The 22,240-nt window shown below is 39.7% G+C and overlaps 1 protein-coding gene across 1 annotated transcript; it reads right to left on the bottom strand.

Moving 5' to 3' along the window:
- Positions 1 to 6,126: 6,126 nt before the first annotated feature.
- Positions 6,127 to 21,880, bottom strand: LOC121370289 (monocarboxylate transporter 5-like). The gene is made up of 7 exons (XM_041495430.1): positions 21,746 to 21,880; positions 17,962 to 18,089; positions 16,480 to 16,623; positions 14,734 to 14,880; positions 12,006 to 12,141; positions 7,366 to 8,279; positions 6,127 to 6,608 (listed from the first exon to the last, which is right to left on the bottom strand). The coding sequence occupies exons 2-7, from the start codon at positions 18,077 to 18,079 to the stop codon at positions 6,490 to 6,492; spliced, it is 1,578 nt and encodes a 525-aa protein (XP_041351364.1). The 5' UTR covers positions 18,080 to 18,089; positions 21,746 to 21,880; the 3' UTR covers positions 6,127 to 6,489.
- Between the last annotated feature and the right edge of the window lie 360 nt (positions 21,881 to 22,240).

Raw genomic sequence — 22,240 nt, 5'->3', positions numbered from 1 at the left:
AGCCGATCAATGTGCTCTAGTGGTGTCGTTAAACAAAACAAACTAGTGGACGCGTGTACTGTATTTTTATTTATTGTTTTTCTCTTTTTTCTCCAGGTATATAAATAAACCACAAGTGACCTGCAGTAGATGTTTCAGAGGTATGCTCCCCCGTACAATTTTAAAAAACTACATGTCCTGAAATACAATTTCCTGCATTCTACAAGTAAAATCCATCTCTGCCTTAAGATTTACTACCAATATATAATATATTTGATTCAGAATTAGTGTTGCGTAAGAGTCGTGGTTCCTTTTTCATGACCAGGGAGGAAACCCGGTACTGTCTCTCCTTGGGCTGCTCTCTCCGATCAGCAGCAAAGGACCTTTTATATGTACCTAGGATCGATCCCCGTCTGTGGGTCCATTGGACTATTTCTCGTCCCAGGCAGTGCACCACGACTGGTATATAAAATGCCGTGGTATGTGCTATCCTGCCTGTAGGATGTTGCTTATAAAAGATCCCTTGCTTCTGTTACCGACTACGGTTGGACTGTTGGTGCTCCCTTGCACCTGCCAGCGCAGGCGGTCCCTCCTTCACCCACCCCAACCCTTTCCTGTCCTGACGGAGGAACCGGCTGAGGCCGGTACTTGTGCCCAGGACAGGCGTGCGCTACAACAGCTTTCTCTGAATGTGCACGTTGAACAATTTCCCATTCCCAATCCCAATGAAAAAAAGTAGCGGGTTTCCTGTTTATGACTGTGTCAAAATGACCATATGCTCTAGTGGTGTCGTTAAACAAAACCAACTTGTTTTGTATGTACCACCCAATAGACAGAGTAGTACAGTAATGGCATGTATCGTTATAGATTATCAGATAGATGACGTAATCAGCCTACGCTACGAACGTGTTGTTCTTTCAGAATTAACTTCGACTGGAGTTTTGATGATGCCGTGTCAAGGGGTATTGGTTGTGAAGTCCATGCCTTCGATCCTAGGTTAGTTGTCCTATATGGATGGATGGATGGATGGGTGGGTGGGTAGGTATATGAATGTATGGGTGGGTGGGTGGGTGGATGGATGGATGGATAGGTAGATATATGAATGTATGGGTGAGTGGGTGGATGGATGGATGGTTAGATGGGTGGATGGATGGATGGATGGGTGGATGGATGGATGGATAGGTAGGTATATGAATGTATGGGTGGGTGGGTGGGTGGGTGTATGGATGGATGGATGGGTGGGTGGGTGGATGGATGGATGGATGGATGGATGGATGGATGGATGGATGGGTGGGTGGGTGGGTGGGTGGGTGGATGGATGGATGGATAGGTAGGTATATGAATGTATGGGTGGGTGGATGGTGGATGGATGGATGGGTGGGTGGGTGGGTGGGTGGGTGGGTGGTTGGATGGATGGATGGATTGATGGATGGATGGACGGATGGTTGGATGGATGGATGGATGGATGGATGGGTGGGTGGATGGATGGATGGATGGATTGATGGATGTACGGATGGACGGATGGATGGATGGATGGTTGGATGGATGGATGGATGGATGGATGAATGGATAGGTATATGAATGTATGGGTGGGTGGGTGGGTGGGTGGATGAATGGATGGACGGATGGACGGATGGACGGATGGACGGACCGATGAATAGATAGGTATATGAATGTATGGGTGGGTGGATGGATGGATGGATGGGTGTATGGGTGGATGTATGGGTGGATGAATGGATGGATGGATGGATGGATGGATGGATGGGTGGGTGTATGGATGGATGTACGGATGGACGGATGGATGGATGGTTGGATGGATGGATGGATGGATGAATGGATAGGTATATGAATGTATGGGTGGGTGGGTGGGTGGGTGGATGAATGGATGGATGGATGGACGGATGGACGGACGGACCGATGAATAGATAGGTATATGAATGTATGGGTGGGTGGATGGATGGATGGATGGATGGATGGATGGGTGTATGGGTGGATGTATGGGTGGATGGATGGATGGATGGATAGACGGATGGATGGATTGATGGATGGATGGACGGATGGACGGACAGATAGATGGATGGACGGACGGACAGACAGACAGACATTCCGGCATGCATACATACATACAGACAGACATATAGTATCAGTATTTTAATTTTATTTATATTGTTTTAACATTCAAAATGTGTTTGTATTACATATTTACTTATTCTGTTTCTTTAATTCCGCCATCACAGTATGAACATTGTAGAACATTTACGGCCGCCATCAATTTACTTTCATAAAACTGATTTTTGAGGGTATTTTATTTGTTTGTTTGTTTATTTAATTATTTATTTATTTATTTATTTATTTATTTATTTGTGTATGTATGTATTTTTGATGGGTCCTCATTTACACACTGGATAAGGCTCCTGTATTCGTCCTAGGCATGAGTCAATAGAAGGGATTCGATCCTTCTACTTGAGCACCTCAGGCGAGTGCATTTGTCCATTAGTAGCAAGGGGTCTTTTATATACACATACTACAGCCTTTGATATACCAGTTGTGTTGCACTGGATGGAACGAGAAAAGCCCAATGGATGTCGTTACAGACAGTACGTGCTATCCTATATGTGGGATGGTAAATCTCTTGCCACTAATTGAAAAATGTAGCGGGTTTTCTCTCTAAGATTATGTAAGAATTACCAAACGTTTGACATCCAATAACCGATGATTATTAAGCAATGTGCTCTAGTGGTGTCGTTAAACTATCCTGTTCGTTTGTCTTTGTTTCTGTGTCTGTCCCACATATAGTTTTTCAGACTTTTTTTTAACTGTCCTCATCTTTTCAGTCGACCATAGACTTGCTCAAAATTGACGTGGACGAATCAGAATGGTCGTCCTTTCCGGAGATGGTTCTGAGCGGTGCGCTGGACAAGGTGAAGCAGTTCTGTTTTGAGATCCACTTCCTGCACCCGACGCCCGTCAGGGACCCGGATCCCTGGAGGTACCACAGTGGTCTGCTCTTGTTCAAGGACTTGTACAACTTGGGGTTTAGGATTTTTAAAACTCACGGCAACACTGCGTGTCTTTACACGTCCAAATTCGGACAGAGACGAATATCATGTCACGAGGTTTACATGATTAAAAGTTCCTCTTAGCAGCTGAATAATAAAAAAAATGTAGACCCGGCCTCGGTGGTGTCATGGTTAAGCCACCGGACATAAGGCTGGTAGGTACAGGGTTCGCAGCCCGGAACCGGCTCCCAACCAGAGCGATTTTTAACGACTCAGTGGATAGGTGTAAGACTACTACACCCTCTTCTTTCCCAGACCGGCCTCGGTGGCGTCGTGGTTAGGCCATCGGTCTACAGGCTGGTAGGTACTGGGTTCGGATCACAGTCGAGGCATGGGATTTTTAATCCAGATACCGACTCCAAACCCTGAGTGAGTGCTCCGCAAGGCTCAATGGGTAGGTGTAAACCACTTGCACCGACCAGTGATCCGTAACTGGTTCAACAAAGGCCATGGTTTGTGCTATCCTGCCTGTGGGAAGCGCAGATAAAAGACCCTTGCTGCCTGTCGTAAAAGAGTAGCCTATGTGGCGACAGCGGGTTTCCTCTAATTAACCGTGTCAGAATGACCATGTTTGACTTTCAATAGCCGATGATAAGATAAAAAAAATCAATGTGCTCTAGTGGCGTCGTTAAATAAAACAAACTACTTTTTTCTTCTCTCCCATTAACCAATTAACAACTAACCCATTGTAGCTGAGATGTGTGCCCAGTACAGCTTGCTTGAACCTTAACTGGATATAAACACGAAAATAAGTAAAAGAAAGAAAGAAAAGATGTCAATCTAATTAAAATTAGCTCTACTATTACATGTGGATCCAACAGCAGCCAGTTGGAGCTCATTGGAAAAGATGTATGATGAATGAATATGTGCATGCATGCGTGTGTATCTGCGTGTGTGTATGCGAGTACTGATGGATGCATGCGTCCTAGTGAGGCATCAGACGAGCGCTCTACAGATCCAACTAGATCCCGCCCTTCGTAAAAGTACGTTTTCTATTAGACATTAAAATTACAGGGGGGGGGGGGGGGGGGGGGGGGGGCGATCTAGCGCAACCGGTTGAGCGCTTGCCTGTGGATCGAATTTACCACCAAAGTGAATCCATTTTCTGATTGGTGGCTTTCCGGTCCCAAGAAGTGCACCACGACTGGTATATCAAAAAGTTTGTTTTGTTTAACGACACCGCTAGAGCGCGTTGATTTATTAAACATTGGCTATTGAATGTCAAACGTTTGGTAATTTTGACATATAGTAGCAAGGTATCTTTTATATGTACCATCCAACAAGCAGGATATTGCATACCACGGCTTTTGGTATACTCGCTACATTTTTCCATTGGTAGCAAGGGATATTTTATATACACCATCCCACAGACAGGATAGCACATACCACGGCCTTTAATATACCAATCATAGTGAGAAATAGCCCAATGGGCCCACCGACGGGGATCGATCCTAGACCAACCGCACTTTACCACTGGGCTACGTCCAGCCCCTGTTTATGGGAAAATGCATATAAAAAGATACTTTGCTACTAATGAAAAAAAAAATGTAGCTGGTTTTCTCTGTAAGAATATATGTCAGAACTGTCATATTGATATGATTGACATCCATAGCCACGGGGGCGGGACATAGCTCAGTAGTACATCGCTCGCCTGATTCACGATCGATCTAGGATCGAACCCCGTCGGTGGACCCATTGGGCTATTTCCCGTTCCAGCCAGTGCTCCACAAATGGTGTAACAAAGGCCGTGGTATGTAATATTCTGTCTGTGGGATGGTGCATATAAAATATCCCTTGCTGCTAATCGAAAAAGAGTAGCCCATGAAAACGCGACAGCGAGTTTCCTCTCTCAATATTTTTGTGGTCCTTAACCATATGTCCGCCGCCATATAACCGTAAATTACGGCCATTGATGAATAAATCAGTGGTGGCTTTAAATAAAACAAACCTTAACTTTAAAATATTTGCTTTTAACAGGGGTGCTATTCTTCGTGCCTTGTCTGAAGAAACAACGCATATTCTTTATTAAAAAAAAAAAATAGCTCTTTATGTTTTTAATTAAAGGAGTGAACACATCTCTGTGTCAGCTACGATATTTGTTATTGAAAGATGTTGCATTTAAATATTGATATAGGGCGGGAAGGAAGGAAATGTTTTATTTAACGACGCACTCAACACATTGTATTTACGGTTATATGGCGTTGGGCATATGGTTAAGGACCACACAGATATTGAGAGAGGAAACTTGCTGTCGCCACTTAATGGCCTACTCGTTTTGATTAGCAGCAAGGGACCATGTATATGCACCATCCCACAGATAGGATAATACATACCACGGCCTTTGTTACACCAGTTGTGGAGCACTGGCTGGAACGAGAAACAGCCCAATGAGGCTTTTTGGGTGGAGTAGGCTGTATAAGAGCAGTGCTGGCGCGGGTCAAGGGGTTGGTAAATGGGTGAGTGGGGAGCCACAAGACATGGTAAGAGGTGTTTGTACAAGCTTTTTTTATTTTATTTTATTTTGTTTATTTATTAACTTGGGAGAAAAAAAAGGGGACGGATCCGCGCCTGAAGTGTGGAAATAACGACACGTCAGACACAAAATGGACGTAGTTTAAGGTTGCACGCCACCATTTGCATATGTATGCATTTCAATATATTCTGTGAAAACAATATAATAACGACAGGGCTACGTGACTGATGGTTTTAGAAAAGTACTTTCCCTTGACAACTACTTTGTAAAAATCAACATAGGTTGACCACCTGTTATACAAGTAGAAGCATACCACTTGCAGTGCTATCATTTAATACTAAAATAATAAGTATCTTCAAACAAATGGGTGATTTACGTATTATAAAGATCAACCTACTTGAAATCATCAAAGTTAGTTGTTTCATTTAAAGACATCACTAGAGCACATTGATTTGTTAATCATCGGCTATTGGATGTCAAATCTCTCTCTCTATCTCTCTCTCTCTCTCTCTCTCTCTCTCTCTCTCTCTCTCTCTCTCTCTCTCTCTCTCTCTCTCTCTCTCTCTCTCTCTCTCTCTCTCTCTCTCTCTCTCTCTCAACAGAAAATAAACAGGAAATGTTTTAATATTTTATTATTTCACTGAGCTATCATTTTTGTAAAGTGGAGAAGCATTTGGTTCCAATCCGTACACCACTTCTGCCATTTAGTCTTCCTCCACAGCCTGCATAGGTAATCGAGGCCTTTTAGTTTCCTTACTGTCTCCATAGGCGTTGGAAGCGCTTCACCCAAATTAGTTGAAGATAACGCATTGTCTACCCACTCCCCAGTGAATTAACATATAATGTCTCCACCTATCAAAGCTACTTAGTTTTCCCTCCTGCTTGAAAAAGGTGTGAGAAGATTCCCCGTTGAAAAGTGAATGAACATGCATGATGCCCCCACTCCTCCACACCACCGGTTCTTTCATCTTCCGCCTCTTATGACCTGCGTCTCGTGATGAAGGTCTCCAGCAGTAGAATGACCCCAGCAATGACGGAGAGACTTCCAAACAGTTGATACGGGACATCATAGTTCCCTTCTAGGTCATGCAGCCAACCTGGAACCAGGAAGAAAGGAAGGAAATGTTTTATTTAACGACGTACTCAACACATTCTATTTACGGTTATATGGCATCAGACATATGGTTAAGGACCACACATATATTGAGAGAGGAAACCCGCTGTCGCCACTTCATGGGCTACTCTTTTCGATTAGCAGCACAGACAGGATAACACATACCACGGCCTTTGATGTACCAGTCATCGTACACTGGCTGGAGAGAGAAATAGCCCAATGGAGCCACTGATGGGGATCGTTCCCAAACCGACCGCGCATCAAGGGAACGTTTTACCACTGGGCAAAGTCAAGACTGCCTCCATGAATAGCTAGTAGGTGCATTGTTAATCATATAAATATGTTTGCTTAGCAATATCACCTTCACGTTATAGGATTAGCCATCTGCCCTGTCAAATCCCTGGATAGAACCCTGGCCTATAGGAGGATAGTGATTCCCCTTGAGATATTTTACAGGCCGTTACATCCTTCTTGCGATGTCTGCATGAGGACTGCCACTCCTTATCAAACTATTTGAAGATATCACCCAGAGATAACGAGAATGTGAGTGGCTTTTTCAAAACCCACGATTCGTTAACTTGGTACAATGTCGTCTACTACATGACATTTTCAGAAGATCTAATTCGAATTCTAAATCACAATTACATGTGATTCACGAAACTCCCATGAGAGAAAACGTTAGAGCTGTATTTTGCGTCATCAAGACTTATTTAGTATTCTGCAGTATATAATAAGCTTACCTGCTATAGGGTTAACCGCTGCCATAGAAGCACCACTGAACAGCTGGAGGAAGCCGAACGATGTCGATAGTTGTTTTTCGCCAAGAAAATCCACCAGCACTATGGGAAGCAGGCTGAAATACAACCCGCCAAAGAATCCGTACACGACGCAATAAATGATCATCGTTTCGAAATCATCATATAACGGGGCGCAGAGCGCCGAGACACCGGACGCCGCAAGAGCGAATGCCATCAGCAGAGATCGCTTGACGATGCTCAAATCGGCAATGACTCCTACGAACAGTCTGCCGACAATTCCAGTGGCGCCAACGATAGACAGCAGCAAGGCTGCTTTCAGTTTCGGTATGCCCTTCCCCTTTGCCAGGGCAGGGATGTAGATGTTCATGGTGGTGGCCGAATGTATTCCGAATATTGCACACGCTACCACGATCAGGAACAAAGGATTCTTGAACAAGGCAAAATTGAAGACGCTCAAACAGTTCCCGGAGGCCTGTTTTAGCGCAGATTCTGATGCAGGTTTCTTGGATCCTTCAAAAAAAGGTTGGTCGTCGACATCGTCGTCATTATCTTCGTCGTCGTCGTCCCACACAACGGGACAGGAATAAATTAGCAAGTCTGGCAGGCTTTGACGCATGGGTGATCTAGGTTTCGACTTGGGAGATTGCGAGTGGGTTCGCTGTATGGATGGGGACTTGGATGTTCCTTTTATCTCTGTGTCCAGAGGACTATCCTCTATACACTCTGCTGCACCAGTTTGGTAGTCGTTGATAAGAGATTTCTTCCTGGCGTTCTCCGTCCTCCGTATGTCCGCCAGATTAAATGGACGCAGGAATAATCCAAAAACCATGATGTTCAGCATCACAGCTCCCGTTATTATGAATGTTCCTCTGAAGCCAAATTCGTCTAAAAGATACCTGAGGAAAACATGGTACAGTTCATTAGCCAAATTCGTCTAAAAGATACCTGAGGAAAACATGGTACAGTTCATTAGGCAAATTCGTCTAAAAGATACCTGAGGAAAACATGATACAATTCACAAGACAAATTCGTCTAAAAGATACCTGAGGAAAACATGGTTCAGTTCATTAGCCAAATTCGTCTAATAGATCCCTGAGGAAAACAGGATTCAAGTCACTAGTTAAATTAGTTAAATTTGTGTAAACAAAATACCTCAGATTTAGGTTATTAGACAGAATCCCTGAGAAAGATGGAATTCAATTTATTAGCCAAATTAGTCTAAAACATATCTGAGAAAAAACAAGATTCCATTTATTAGCCAAATTAGTTTAAAACAGATCTGAAAAAACCCAAGATTCAATTCACAAGACAAATTCGTCTAAAAGATACGTGAGGAAAACATGGTTCAGTTCATTAGCCAAATTCGTCTAAAAGATACCTGAGGAAAACATGGTTAAATTCATGAGCCAAATTCGTCTAAAAGATACCTGAGGAAAACATGTTTCAATTCATTAGCCAAATTCGTCTAAAAGATACCTGAGGAAAACATGGTACAGTTCATTAGGCAAATTCGTCTAAAAGATACCGGAGGAAAACATGATACAATTCACAAGACAAATTCGTCTAAAAGATACCTGAGGAAAACATGGTTCAGTTCATTAGCCAAATTCGTCTAAAAGATACGTGAGGAAAACATGGTTCAGTTCATTAGCCAAATTCGTCTAAAAGATACCTGTGGAAAACATGGTTCAGTTCATTAGCCAAATTCGTCTAAAAGATACGTGAGGAAAACATGGTACAGTTCATTAGCCAAATTCGTCTAAAAGATACGTGAGGAAAACATGGTACAGTTCATTAGGCAAATTCGTCTAAAAGATACCGGAGGAAAACATGATACAATTCACAAGACAAATTCGTCTAAAAGATACGTGAGGAAAACATGGTACATTTCATTAGCCAAATTCGTCTAAAAGATACCTGAGGAAAACATGGTTCAGTTCATTAGCCAAATTCGTCTAAAAGATACCTGAGGAAAACATGGTACAGTTCATTAGCCAAATTCGTCTAAAAGATACGTGAGGAAAACATGGTACAGTTCATTAGCCAAATTCGTCTAAAAGATACCGGAGGAAAACATGGTACAGTTCATTAGCCAAATTCGTCTAAAAGATACCTGAGGAAAACATGGTTCAGTTCATTAGCCAAATTCGTCTAATAGATCCCTGAGGAAAACAGGATTCAAGTCACTAGTTAAATTAGTTAAATTTGTGTAAACAAAATACCTCAGATTTAGGTTATTAGACAGAATCCCTGAGAAAGATGGAATTCAATTTATTAGCCAAATTAGTCTAAAACATATCTGAGAAAAAACAAGATTCCATTTATTAGCCAAATTAGTTTAAAACAGATCTGAAAGAAAACAAGATTCAATTCACAAGACAAATTCGTCTAAAAGATACGTGAGGAAAACATGGTTCAGTTCATTAGCCAAATTCGTCTAAAAGATAACTGAGGAAAACATGGTTAAATTCATTAGCCAAATTCGTCTAAAAGATACCTGAGGAAAACATGTTTCAATTCATTAGCCAAATTCGTCTAAAAGATACCGGAGGAAAACATGGTACAGTTCATTAGGCAAATTCGTCTAAAAGATACCCGAGGAAAACATGGTACAGTTCATTAGGCAAATTCGTCTAAAAGATACCGGAGGAAAACATGATACAATTCACAAGCCAAATTCGTCTAAAAGATACCGGAGGAAAACATGGTTCAGTTCATTAGCCAAATTCGTCTAAAAGATACGTGAGGAAAACATGGTTCAGTTCATTAGCCAAATTCGTCTAAAAGATACCTGAGGAAAACATGGTTCAGTTCATTAGCCAAATTCGTCTAAAAGATACGTGAGGAAAACATGGTACAGTTCATTAGCCAAATTCGTCTAAAAGATACCTGAGGAAAACATGGTTCAGTTCATTAGCCAAATTCGTCTAAAAGATACCTGAGGAAAACATGGTACAGTTCATTAGCCAAATTCGTCTAAAAGATACGTGAGGAAAACATGGTACAGTTCATTAGCCAAATTCGTCTAAAAGATACTGGAGGAAAACATGGTACAGTTCATTAGCCAAATTCGTCTAAAAGATACCTGAGGAAAACATGGTTCAGTTCATTAGCCAAATTCGTCTAATAGATCCCTGAGGAAAACAGGATTCAAGTAACTAGTTAAATTAGTTAAATTTGTGTAAACAAAATACCTCAGATTTAGGTTATTAGACAGAATCCCTGAGAAAGATGGAATTCAATTTATTAGCCAAATTAGTCTAAAACATATCTGAGAAAAAACAAGATTCCATTTATTAGCCAAATTAGTTTAAAACAGATCTGAAAAAAAACAAGATTCAATTTATTAGCCAAATTAGTCTAAAACAGATCTGAAAAAAAACAAGATTCCATTTATTAGCCAAATTAGTCTAAAACAGATCTGAAAAAAAACAAGATTCAATTTATTAGCCAAATTAGTCTAAAACATATCTCAAAAAAACAAGATTCAATTTATTAGCCAAATTATTCTAAAACATATCTGAGAAAAACAGAATTCAATTTATTAGCCAAACTAGTCTAAAACATATCTGAAAAAAAAATAAAGATTAAATTATTAGCCAAATTATTCTAAAACATATCTGAGAAAAACAAGATTCAATTTATTAGCCAAATTCGTCCGAATGTTACCTGAGAAAAACAGGATTAAATATATTAGCTAAATTCGTCAATTTATTTTATAATAGGTAGGATTATTCCACAATGTCAAAGTGTACAGTACGTTATTTAGGATGATAGTTTCGGAAATTCTACGGTGACTAATGTTACATTTTTAGCCAATTGTATCATACTTCAAAAACCCTGTCTTGTGGAGACAAGATATTCTATAGGAGAGCTGGTTTTCACCACGCAAGAAAGTTCCAACTCATTTATAAGGCTCCCTAATGACACTGTGTTTTCGTGCAGTTATTTGAATAAAATAATATTCCAAACAAGGATTTGACAGAAATATACAAAATGTTTAAAGCACAAATATTTTTTTAATATAAAGATAATCTATGCCAACGGACACCAAAAAAATGCTAAAAGAAATCAAATATATTGTACTTCTGAAAAATAATACACCATTATTTTTTTTAAACATATAGGAATCAGTCATTTTAAAACATTAATAAAATTAATAATAATACAAGTAATTAAAAAAGAACTTCGTGAATTACATATGACAAACAAAGTTTCTTTCGTTTAACGACACCACTAGAGCACATTGATTTATTAATCATCGGCTATTGAATGTCAAACATTTGGTTATTTGACAGGTAGTCTTAGAGAGAAAACCCGCTATATTGTTTCCATAGTAGCAAGGGATCTATTATATGCACCATCCCACAGACAGGATAACACATACCACGGTCTTTGATATACCACTCTGGTGCATTGACTGGAATAGGAAATAGCCCAATGGGCCCACTGACGGCGATCGATCCTAAACCGACCGCGCATCAAGCGAGCGCTTTACCACTGTGCTACGTCACGCCCCAAACACAATCACAGCAGCTGGTTACATTGGGTTATATCAAATGCAACATTTAATGAAACAAAATAAGAACTGAATGAAATTTTAGAAGAATAATTTCTGGTACCTGACAAAAGGTGGGAAGACAATCGCTCCAACGTTGGCACCGATGGTTGACATGGCAACGGCTAACGAGCGCCTCTTGTTGAAGTATTTGTTTAGTATCATTATCACTGGACCCATCACCATCGCTAACCCACAACCTGAAACAAAATGTTTATACAATGCGTAAAATTATTATTTCTTCTTATTTTAATTTTTTTAATTATATAGGTTTGCACCACTCCTATTAATCGCATTAATCATCCACGTCAGCCACCCTATCCATTACCTCCAAGAAAAATGGAGTTAGACATAGCTCGACCATCTGGAATGATAGTCAAACGAATACCGGCTCAATCTACCCGATCCCAAAAGGTTCCAGCAAAGGAGTTACCTTTTGATCAACTAAGTCAAATCAACCAATTGGCTCCATTTTCAATTTCGATCAACCATTCTAAATTAGGCGTCAAAATTACCTATTTGAAAGAAAAAGAAAGAAAGAAATGTTTTATTTAACGACACACTCAACACATTTTATTTACGGTTATATGGTGTCAGATATATGGTTAAGGACCACACAGATTTGGAGAGGAAACCCGCTGTCGCCACTACGTGGGCTACTCTTTCCGATTAGCAGCAACGGATCTTTTATTTGCGCTTCCCACAGGCAGGATAGCACAAACCATGGCCTTTGTTGAACCAGTTATGAATCACTGGTCGGTGCAAGTGGTTTACACCTACCCATTAAGCCTTGCTGAGCACTCACTCAGGGTTTGGAGTCGGTATCTGGATTAAAAATCCCATGCCTCGACTGGGATCTGAACCCAGTACCTACCAGCCTGTAGACTGATGGCCTAACTACGACGCCATCGAGGCCGGTCTACCTATTTGAATTTAATCCAACGGGATATCTGCTAATTCAACAGTGCCAAAACCATCCCTCGCCCGCTACCGACCCTGGTCGGGCTGCCTTTACTCCCTTGCGCATGCCATCTCGGGCGACCCTTTCTCCCACTCACACCAAACCTTTTCCTGTCCTGGATGGAGGAGCCGGCGAAAGTCGACACCTGCGTCCATGACAGGCGTGTGCTACAATAACTTGTTCTGAATGTGCACGTTAAAACCTATGACCTGATCTGACCTGACCTGACCTGGAATGACAAGTCTCGACTGTACAGGAATGAAAGTAAACTCACCGACCATTATGCTCTGTGTGATAATCAAGGCTGGAATGATAGTCTCGACTGTATAGAAATTAAAGTAAACTCACCGACCATTATGCTCTGTGTGATAATCAAGGCTGGAATGATAGTCTCGACTGTATAGAAATTAAAGTAAACTCACCGACCATTATGCTCTGTGTGATAATCAAGGCTGGAATGATAGTCTTGACTGTATAGAAATTAAAGTAACCTCACCGACCATTATGCTCTGTGTGATAATCAAGTCTGGAATGATAGTCTCGACTGTATAGAAATTAAAGTAAACCTCACCGACCATTATGCTCTGTGTGATAATCAAGGCTGGAATGATAGTCTCGACTGTATAGAAATTGAAGTAAACTCACCGACCATTATGCTCTGTGTGATAATCAAGGCTGGAATGATAGTCTCGACTGTATAGAAATTAAAGTAAACCTCACCGACCATTATGCTCTGTGTGATAATCAAGGCTGGAATGATAGTCTCGATTGTATAGAAATTAAAGTAAACTCACCGACCATTATGCTCTGTGTGATAATCAAGGCTGGAATGATAGTCTCGACTGTATAGAAATTAAAGTAAACTCGCCGACCATTATGCTCTGTGTGATAATCAAGGCTGGAATGATAGTCTCGACTGTATAGAAATTAAACTAAACTCACCGACCATTATGCTCTGTGTGATAATCAAGGCTGGAATGATAGTCTCGACTGTATAGAAATTAAAGTAAACCTCACCGACCATTATGCTCTGTGTGATAATCAAGGCTGGAATGATAGTCTCGACTGTATAGAAATTAAAGTAAACTCACCGACCATTATGTTCTGTGTGATAATCAAGGCTGGAATGATAGTCTCGATTGTATAGAAATTAAAGTAAACTCACCGACCATTATGCTCTGTGTGATAATCAAGGCTGGAATGATAGTCTCGACTGTATAGAAATTAAACTAAACTCACCGACCATTATGCTCTGTGTGATAATCAAGGCTGGAATGATAGTCTCGACTGTATAGAAATTAAACTAAACTCACCGACCATTATGCTCTGTGTGATAATCAAGGCTGGAATGATAGTCTCGACTGTATAGAAATTAAAGTAAACTCACCGACCATTATGCTCTGTGTGATAATCAAGGCTGGAATGATAGTCTCGACTGTATAGAAATTAAAGTAAACTCACCGACCATTATGCTCTGTGTGATAATCAAGGCTGGAATGATAGTCTCGACTGTATAGAAATTAAACTAAACTCACCGACCATTATGCTCTGTGTGATAATCAAGGCTGGAATGATAGTCTCGACTGTATAGAAATTAAACTAAACTCACCGACCATTATGCTCTGTGTGATAATCAAGGCTGGAATGATAGTCTCGACTGTATAGAAATTAAACTAAACTCACCGACCATTATGCTCTGTGTGATAATCAAGGCTGGAATGCTAGTCTCGACTGTATAGAAATTAAAGTAAACTCACCGACCATTATGCTCTGTGTGATAATCAAGGCTGGAATGATAGTCTCGACTGTATAGAAATTAAACTAAACTCACCGACCATTATGCTCTGTGTGATAATCAAGGCTGGAATGCTGTTAGCGATCGTGCTAGCCATGACCCCACTTCCCATCAGTAGTCCGCCCACAATAACTATGGTCCTTTCGTGGAAATTAGACATAAGGATACTCTGCGTTATAAACCCTGTAATGAATAAGTCAAAAGAAAGATACCCTATGTTATAAATCATGTAATGAATAAGTCAAAATTAAGATGCCCTATGTTATAAATAGTGTAATGAATAAGTCAAAATTAAGATGCCTATGTTATAAACAGTGTAATAAATAAGTCAAAATTAAGATACCCTATGTTATAAATTCTGCAATGAATAAGTCAAAGTTCAGATAAGCCGTTATAAACCATGTAATGAATAAGTCAAAATTAAAATACCCTATGTTATAAACCATGTAATGAATAAGTCAAAATTAAGATACCTATGTTATAAATACTGTGATGAATAAGTCAAAGTTGAGATAAGCCGTTATAAACCATATAATGAATAAGTAAAAATAGGATACTCTGTTATAAACCCTTTAATGAATAAATCAAAATTAAGATACCCTATGTTATAAATCCTGTAATCAATAAGTCAAAATTAAGATACCCTATGTTATAAATCCTGTAATGAATAAATAAAATTTGAGATAAGCAGTTATATACCATGTAATGAATAAGCAAAAAATAGGACACTCTGTTATAAGCCCTGTCATGGATAAGTCAAAATTAAGATAGCCTGTGTTATTAATCGTGTCATGAATAAATCAAATTTAGGATACTCTGTGCTCTGAATACCGACATCTTCAAGACCAGACATTAAGACAAACTCAGGATACACATATAGAGCTTTCAGTTAAGAGATAAATCAAATCATAAGTCTGAACTGAAACATTTAGTAAGGATTCTCTATTTAAAAAACCCAAGCTAGCAATGACTTTTCAGTAAAAATAAGGGCATTATAAGCTTAACTGTATATCATTTAGATAACTACGAGTCAGAATTAATTAATCAATATGCTCTAGTGGTGTCGTTAAACAAAACAAACAAACTGTACATCATTCAATGAATATTAGTCAAGTTAAGTATATTCAGTATCACAACAGTTTTGGTAACAGATAGAATTACTGTTTCTGTTACTTTACTCGTTCCAGCCAGTGCACCACGACTGGTATATCAAAGGCCGCGGTGTGTGCTATCCTGTCTGTGGGAAAGTGCCTATAAAAGATCCCTTGCTGCATTAGGACAGATGTAGCGGGTTTCCTACGAGTCAGAATTACCAAATATTTGACATCCAATAGCCATATCTAAATATGAATATGACAACTAATTCCTAATATTACAAATAACCGCCAATTTCCGACGGGCGATCCAAATCTAAATCTAAATTATTTTTTTAAATATATTTTTAGCCCCAGGAGAATTAAGTGAGAAGAATTATGCTGATTTTAAAATTATTTATATGGGGGTAAAGACGGTCCCATCGAAGACTTCAGTTTGGAGGATGGGAGGGGAAGACTAGTCGATCCTAGCTATCCTACGGCCAAAACCGCCTACGCTCAACGTCCACTATTGCCAGCCTCCCCACACATCCCCGCCCTCCCAACCGTTGTATGCTCCATTTCCGGTAACCCCACAATATTTATCTTATTACATTGTATTATTATTATTAAATATAAGTCCCCCCCCCCCCTTTTTTAAATAAAGATCTTTCCTGAAAGACAGAATCAATAACCCTTTGAATGTTACCTGCAACGCTGAGTGATGCGCCTTGGATTCCCATAATCAATGACGTCACTGATGTGGGCACGTCGTACATCTTCAAAAATTCCACAAACAGGATTCCGAATGACCGGAAGTATCCCACGGCCAGCACCGTACTGAGAAAAGAGGCTACAGAATAAAACAATATGAATTATATTTATTTCTTCGGTATCCCGCCTTATATCAACATCGAACATCTGTCCTAAAATACATTGCGAGAAGTAGAACAATAATAGGGGGCGTTAAGGAAAATGGCATGTATAAATACAAGAATCCAACGGAATTAAAGGCATACTGTCACGGATTTAAGGACCTTATTTCTCTAAAAATGGATAGTAAATAAAAATGACATTAATTGTTGGAAACCCAATCTAGCTAACGCATCACCTTAACTGAACCATGATGGAGTGAAATCCATGTCATCCCTCTCGGCAATTTTATTATTTGAATTATGGACCATTGCCATAATTCAATTATTTTTACAAAATGTCATTAATAAATGCAGTATGGTGGTTATGAAGATGGTTGAATGAACTACATTTAGGGACAAATCAAAATATTTTTGTTCAGGTAATCTGTTTGTAATTACGATTTAGTTAATTTTGTAATTTGTTAGACCATTAAATAGGTCAGTGGTCTGTGACAATATGCCTTTAAATGTTTTGCCTACCATAAACGTTTTTTGTGTTCTGTGATGAACATCCATAGGTGCAACTATAAACAAAGTTTCATTGTTATATTTTGTGAGAAACTGATCTAAACGCGAAACTCACCTTATATCCACCACACAACCCACACCCTACAACTCACCACACAACCCACCCTACAACCCACCCTACCCCCGACTAGGCCTAATCACTTTGCACGGATATCGATGTTAAAATGTGCTTTGTTTAACGACACCACATTGATATATTAATTATCGGCTACTGGATGTCAAACATTTGGTAATTTTGACATATAGTCTAAGAGAAGAAACCCGCTACATTTTTCAATTAGTAGCAAGATACCTTTTATAGGAACTTTCTCACAGACAGGGCACAACATACCACGGGTTTCCTCTCTAAGACTATAGTTGTGCTGGGGGTTTTTAACGACACCACTAGAGCACATTGATTTATTAATTATCGGCAACTGGACGTCTAGTCATAGAGAGGAAACCAGTTATATTTTCCCATTAGTAGCAAGGGATCTTTTATATGCACCATCCCACAGACAGGGTAGCACATACCACAGTCTTTGATACACCAGTCGTGGCGCACTGGCTAAAACGAGAAATAACCCAATGGGCCCACTGACGGGGATCGATCCAAAACCGACCGCGCATCAAGCAAGCGTTTCACCACTGAGCTAGCTTCCATCCCTTCAAAGGTTACACGTCAGAATGACTACATGTTTGATATCCAATAGCCAATGATTAATAAACTAATGTTTTAAAAACCTTTAACTTTTTTATATCCATCCTACCTGCAAGAACGACCCAAGCCCATCCTTTGTCAACAGGGAGATCCTGGTAGGGGTCTGTATCCACTTCATCACCTTTCAGCTTCTTCGGGTTCAGTGGGGTCTTTTCCGTTTGATCCATAGAGGTGGGTCTAAATATTACATAATATATGAAACGCTGTCAACAACTGGATTGATTGAAACATATTGTTTTGCATATAAGGTATAAATGGATTGGGCACAAGTTATCCAACTTACGAGGCCCTCTCCTAATAACTTACAATAATGACAATATGACAATAACGGCGACAACAATTATTACAAGAATATACAACAACAACAAAATCAAAGAGAAGTATATACATGAGAGAAAAACAAAACACAGGGGAGGGGGGGAAACAAAATAATAAATAAATAAAAAATGAATGAAAAAATGAAGAAGGAAAGCAAACGAAGGTGATTCATTTCCTAATCAGACAACCCAATTTATAAAAATATTCTTAGCAGATAGGTTCCCGCGTAACTGATTTAGATTTAATTAGACAATAAATGACCTGTTATAGATAGAAATATGAGATCTATTTACAATTTTACTGCAAAACATGTAATATGAAACAGACTATAACACCAAGTTTGATATTGAACACACCTGAGACCACCTCTCTGTTTAGCTTAGTACTTGTGATTTCACCTGTCAGGTGTAATCAATATAAACCTGGGTGTTATAGTCTGTTCCAAATTACATATGTTTTGCTGTAAAATTGTAAGTATATCTCATATTTCTATCTATAACAGGTCATTTATTGTCATTTTTTCTACCGGTTATTTGAATACCATAACAGGTCATGATAATACTGACACATTTTTATGGTTTTAATTCCAGGGATTTTCATAACTAATATATAAGACTGGAAAATCACCTGGGTATAATTTTGATTAGTACTTTACTAATACAGTTAACTCATCAGCTATATCATTTATATAAACCAAAAACAGGAATGGACCGAGTATAGACCCTTGGGGTATACCAGCCGTTAGGGTACCATAGCTGGGTAGGGAGCCATTTACTAGAACCCTTTGCGATCTATTTGATATGTAATTGTTTATCCAACTAAGTAAACGTCCTATAATACCGTAACGCTCTAGTTTGTAAATTAAACCTTTGTGCCAGACTCTGTCAAAAGCTTTAGACATGTCACATAACACTGCACAAAAATGTTCCTTGTTATCGAGAGATTCACATATTTTGGTATATAGTTCAATTAATTGATATAAAGCGCTATGGATATTTGTGCTATATAGACAGAACACAAAGTATATGAACCATCCCAATATGTGGGGGAAGCATGCCTGTGTACAAAATGAACTGTGTGTGTGTGTGTGTGTGTGTGTGTGTGTGTGTGTGTGTGTCTCTCTCTCTCTCTCTCTCTCTCTCTCTCTCTCTCTCTCTCTCTCTCTCTCTCTCTCTCTCTCTCTCTCTCTCTCTCTCTCTCTCTCTCTCTCTCTCTCTCTCTCTCTCTCAAGCCGCAGACGCAACAGTTGCATCCAGTGTATATAATCTTTTAGAAGTTTGTTTTGTTTTGTTTAACGACACCACTAGAGCACATTAGATATAAGCACGAAAATAAGTTGAAATAAAATAATGTATAAATCATCAGCTAGTGAATGTCAAACATTTTGTCAAACGTGGGTTTTTTTAAATCCCTGAGTCTGCTATGGTCACCTCTAGTGCTGTACACTATATAGCATGTTGGGACGGGACGTAGCCCAGTGGTAAAGCGCTCGCTTGATACGCGGTCGGTCTGGGGTCGATCCCCGTCGGTGTGCCCATTGGGCTATTTCTCGTTCCAGCCAGGGCACCACGACTGGTATATCAAAGGCCGTGGTATGTGCTTTCCTGTCTGTGGGAAAGTGCATATAAAAGATCCCTTGCTGCATTAGGAAAAATGTATCGGGTTTCCTCTGTTGACTACGAGTCAGAATTATCAAATGTTTGACATCCAATAGCCGATGATTAATTAATCAATGTGCTCTAGTGGTGTCGTTAAACAAAACAAACTTCTTACCAATGCGCTACGCCCCGGCTTTATCAGTCGGAAACGTCTTACAAAGGGAACAAACTCTTTGATTAATTCTCTTCTCCATTTTTGTTTTCTTTTTTATTAAAAAAAACCAGCTTTAAGATATTTCTACTTTTCTACTTTGTTGACTGAATTATTGTCTTGCATTCATTTATAAAAAAAAAAAAAAAGAGAAAAGAAAAAAAATCAACCATATTCTCACCTGACAATCGGCAAAGTCAAAATGGCGAACCTGCACAAATTTCACTTCTAGTTCATGCGTGTACAAATAAGGAACAGTATTCGATGTGAGACACGATTAAGAGATAGATCATCATTGTAGGCTATCTAACGTACATGTGATTATGTAAGCCATTGTTTATAGCACAGACATGGGGTGGACAAACTCATTGTCGTCTGCAAGTTCGAATTCGGTCAATGAATTTAAGTTACCATATTATTAAATACCTAAACAGTTTTGTTTTGTTTAACGACACCGCTAGAGCACATCGGTTATTGGATGTCAAACATTTGGTAATTTTGACATATAATATCAGAGAGGAAACCCGCTACATTTAGTAGCTACTATTAGTAGCAAGGGATCTTTTATATGCACCATTTCGTAGATACGATAGCACATACCACGACAGCACATACCACGGCATTTGATATACCAGTCGTGGTGCACTGGCTGGAACGAGAAGTATATAAACAGAAATCAACAATTGGCAATTTACGTGTGTCCATTATGGAATACAGGTTCATATTAAATATGAAGATCGAAAGCTCGCGAACAGTTTAATTGCTATCATCGGGGTTTTGGATGTTTTTTTTTATCACATCACATTCATAACGTTAGGCACAAAAACCACCGGCGAACGACCGCGATCGCTCGCTTTCTTGAACACGCCTCTGGTATTTTGAGACTAACATTTCCAATTAACAGGAATTTGATATAGCTCAGTGAAGGAAGGAAATGTTTTATTTAACGACACACTCAACACATTTTATTTACGGATATATGGCGTCAGACATATGGTTAAGGACCACAAAGATATTGAGAGAGGAAACCCGCTGTCGCCACTTCATGGGCTACTCTTTTCGATTAGCAACAAGGGATCTTTTATATGCACCATCCCACAGACAGGATAGCACATACCACGGCCTTTGTTATACCAGTCGTGGTGCACTGGCTGTAATGAGAAATAGCCCAATGGGCCCACCGACGAGGATCGATCCCAGATCGACCGCGCATCAAGCGAGGCTGTACCACTGAGCTACGTCCCGCCCCTTAGCTCGGTGAAGGGCGTGATGTTGGCGGATCGATCGATTCAGAAGGGTTGTCGAGGTTTTATTCCGCCATAACCAATGTTTTCACTGGTATATCAAAACCCATAGGACCTAGTATGTGCTCTTTTGTCTATGAAAGTTTGTTTATTTTGTTAATATATAAGAATATTATTGCGGAATCTACCGAAATTTACCGATCGTCACATAATAACAAGAATTTCTGCCATCATTTTCAAATATCATCCAGTGCTCCACCGCCTCCTTCCGCCCCACCCCCTAAATGCCCCCTTCGAAGTCAACCGTCTTCACCATTTTCAGTCTGAGGAGAAACGCTAATATACGTCCAAGTATATATTATTATTATTATTATTATTATTATTATTATTATTATTATTATTATTATTATTACACATGTATTTATGATATAGCTATAATATAATTAGCGATCGTACACTTACCTAACGTGACATGCAATCGACACGCTCTACCAATTGAAGCATAATCAGAACGGGGAGTTATCGTCCCGCTGCACTGGTTTTTACGCCTCATTTTGGAAGGATGCGATATGATAAAAGACGGTGGGACCAGTTAAATTGTTAGCAAGCATTCGGTCTTCTGAACACGCGACTGGTGTGTTAACAAAAAAGCACGACTTTCACTTGCGGTGTTTATTTCAAACACAAAACAGTCGTGGGCAGGCGCAGATCAAAGGGTTACGTGATGGGGGCGCATCCAACTTGGTTTTGTTTTTTTAATGTACTCTTTTGTTTAGCTTCTATTTGTTTAATTTACCAGCTCCTTATATTATAAACGTTAAAGTAAAGATTATTTCAACCCCCGCCTGTTATCGACCCAGGTCGGGCTGCTGGTACCCTCTTGCGGTCCCTTCTCCCACCCACACCAACCCTTTCCTATGTGCACTTTAAGCCCTATGTCTTGACCTGACCTGACGT

Source organism: Gigantopelta aegis, chromosome 1, assembly GCF_016097555.1.
Source record: "Gigantopelta aegis isolate Gae_Host chromosome 1, Gae_host_genome, whole genome shotgun sequence".
NCBI lineage: Eukaryota > Metazoa > Mollusca > Gastropoda > Neomphalida > Peltospiridae > Gigantopelta > Gigantopelta aegis.
Note: the sequence above shows the minus strand (reverse complement) of the source record. Positions and strands in the feature narration are given on the sequence as shown.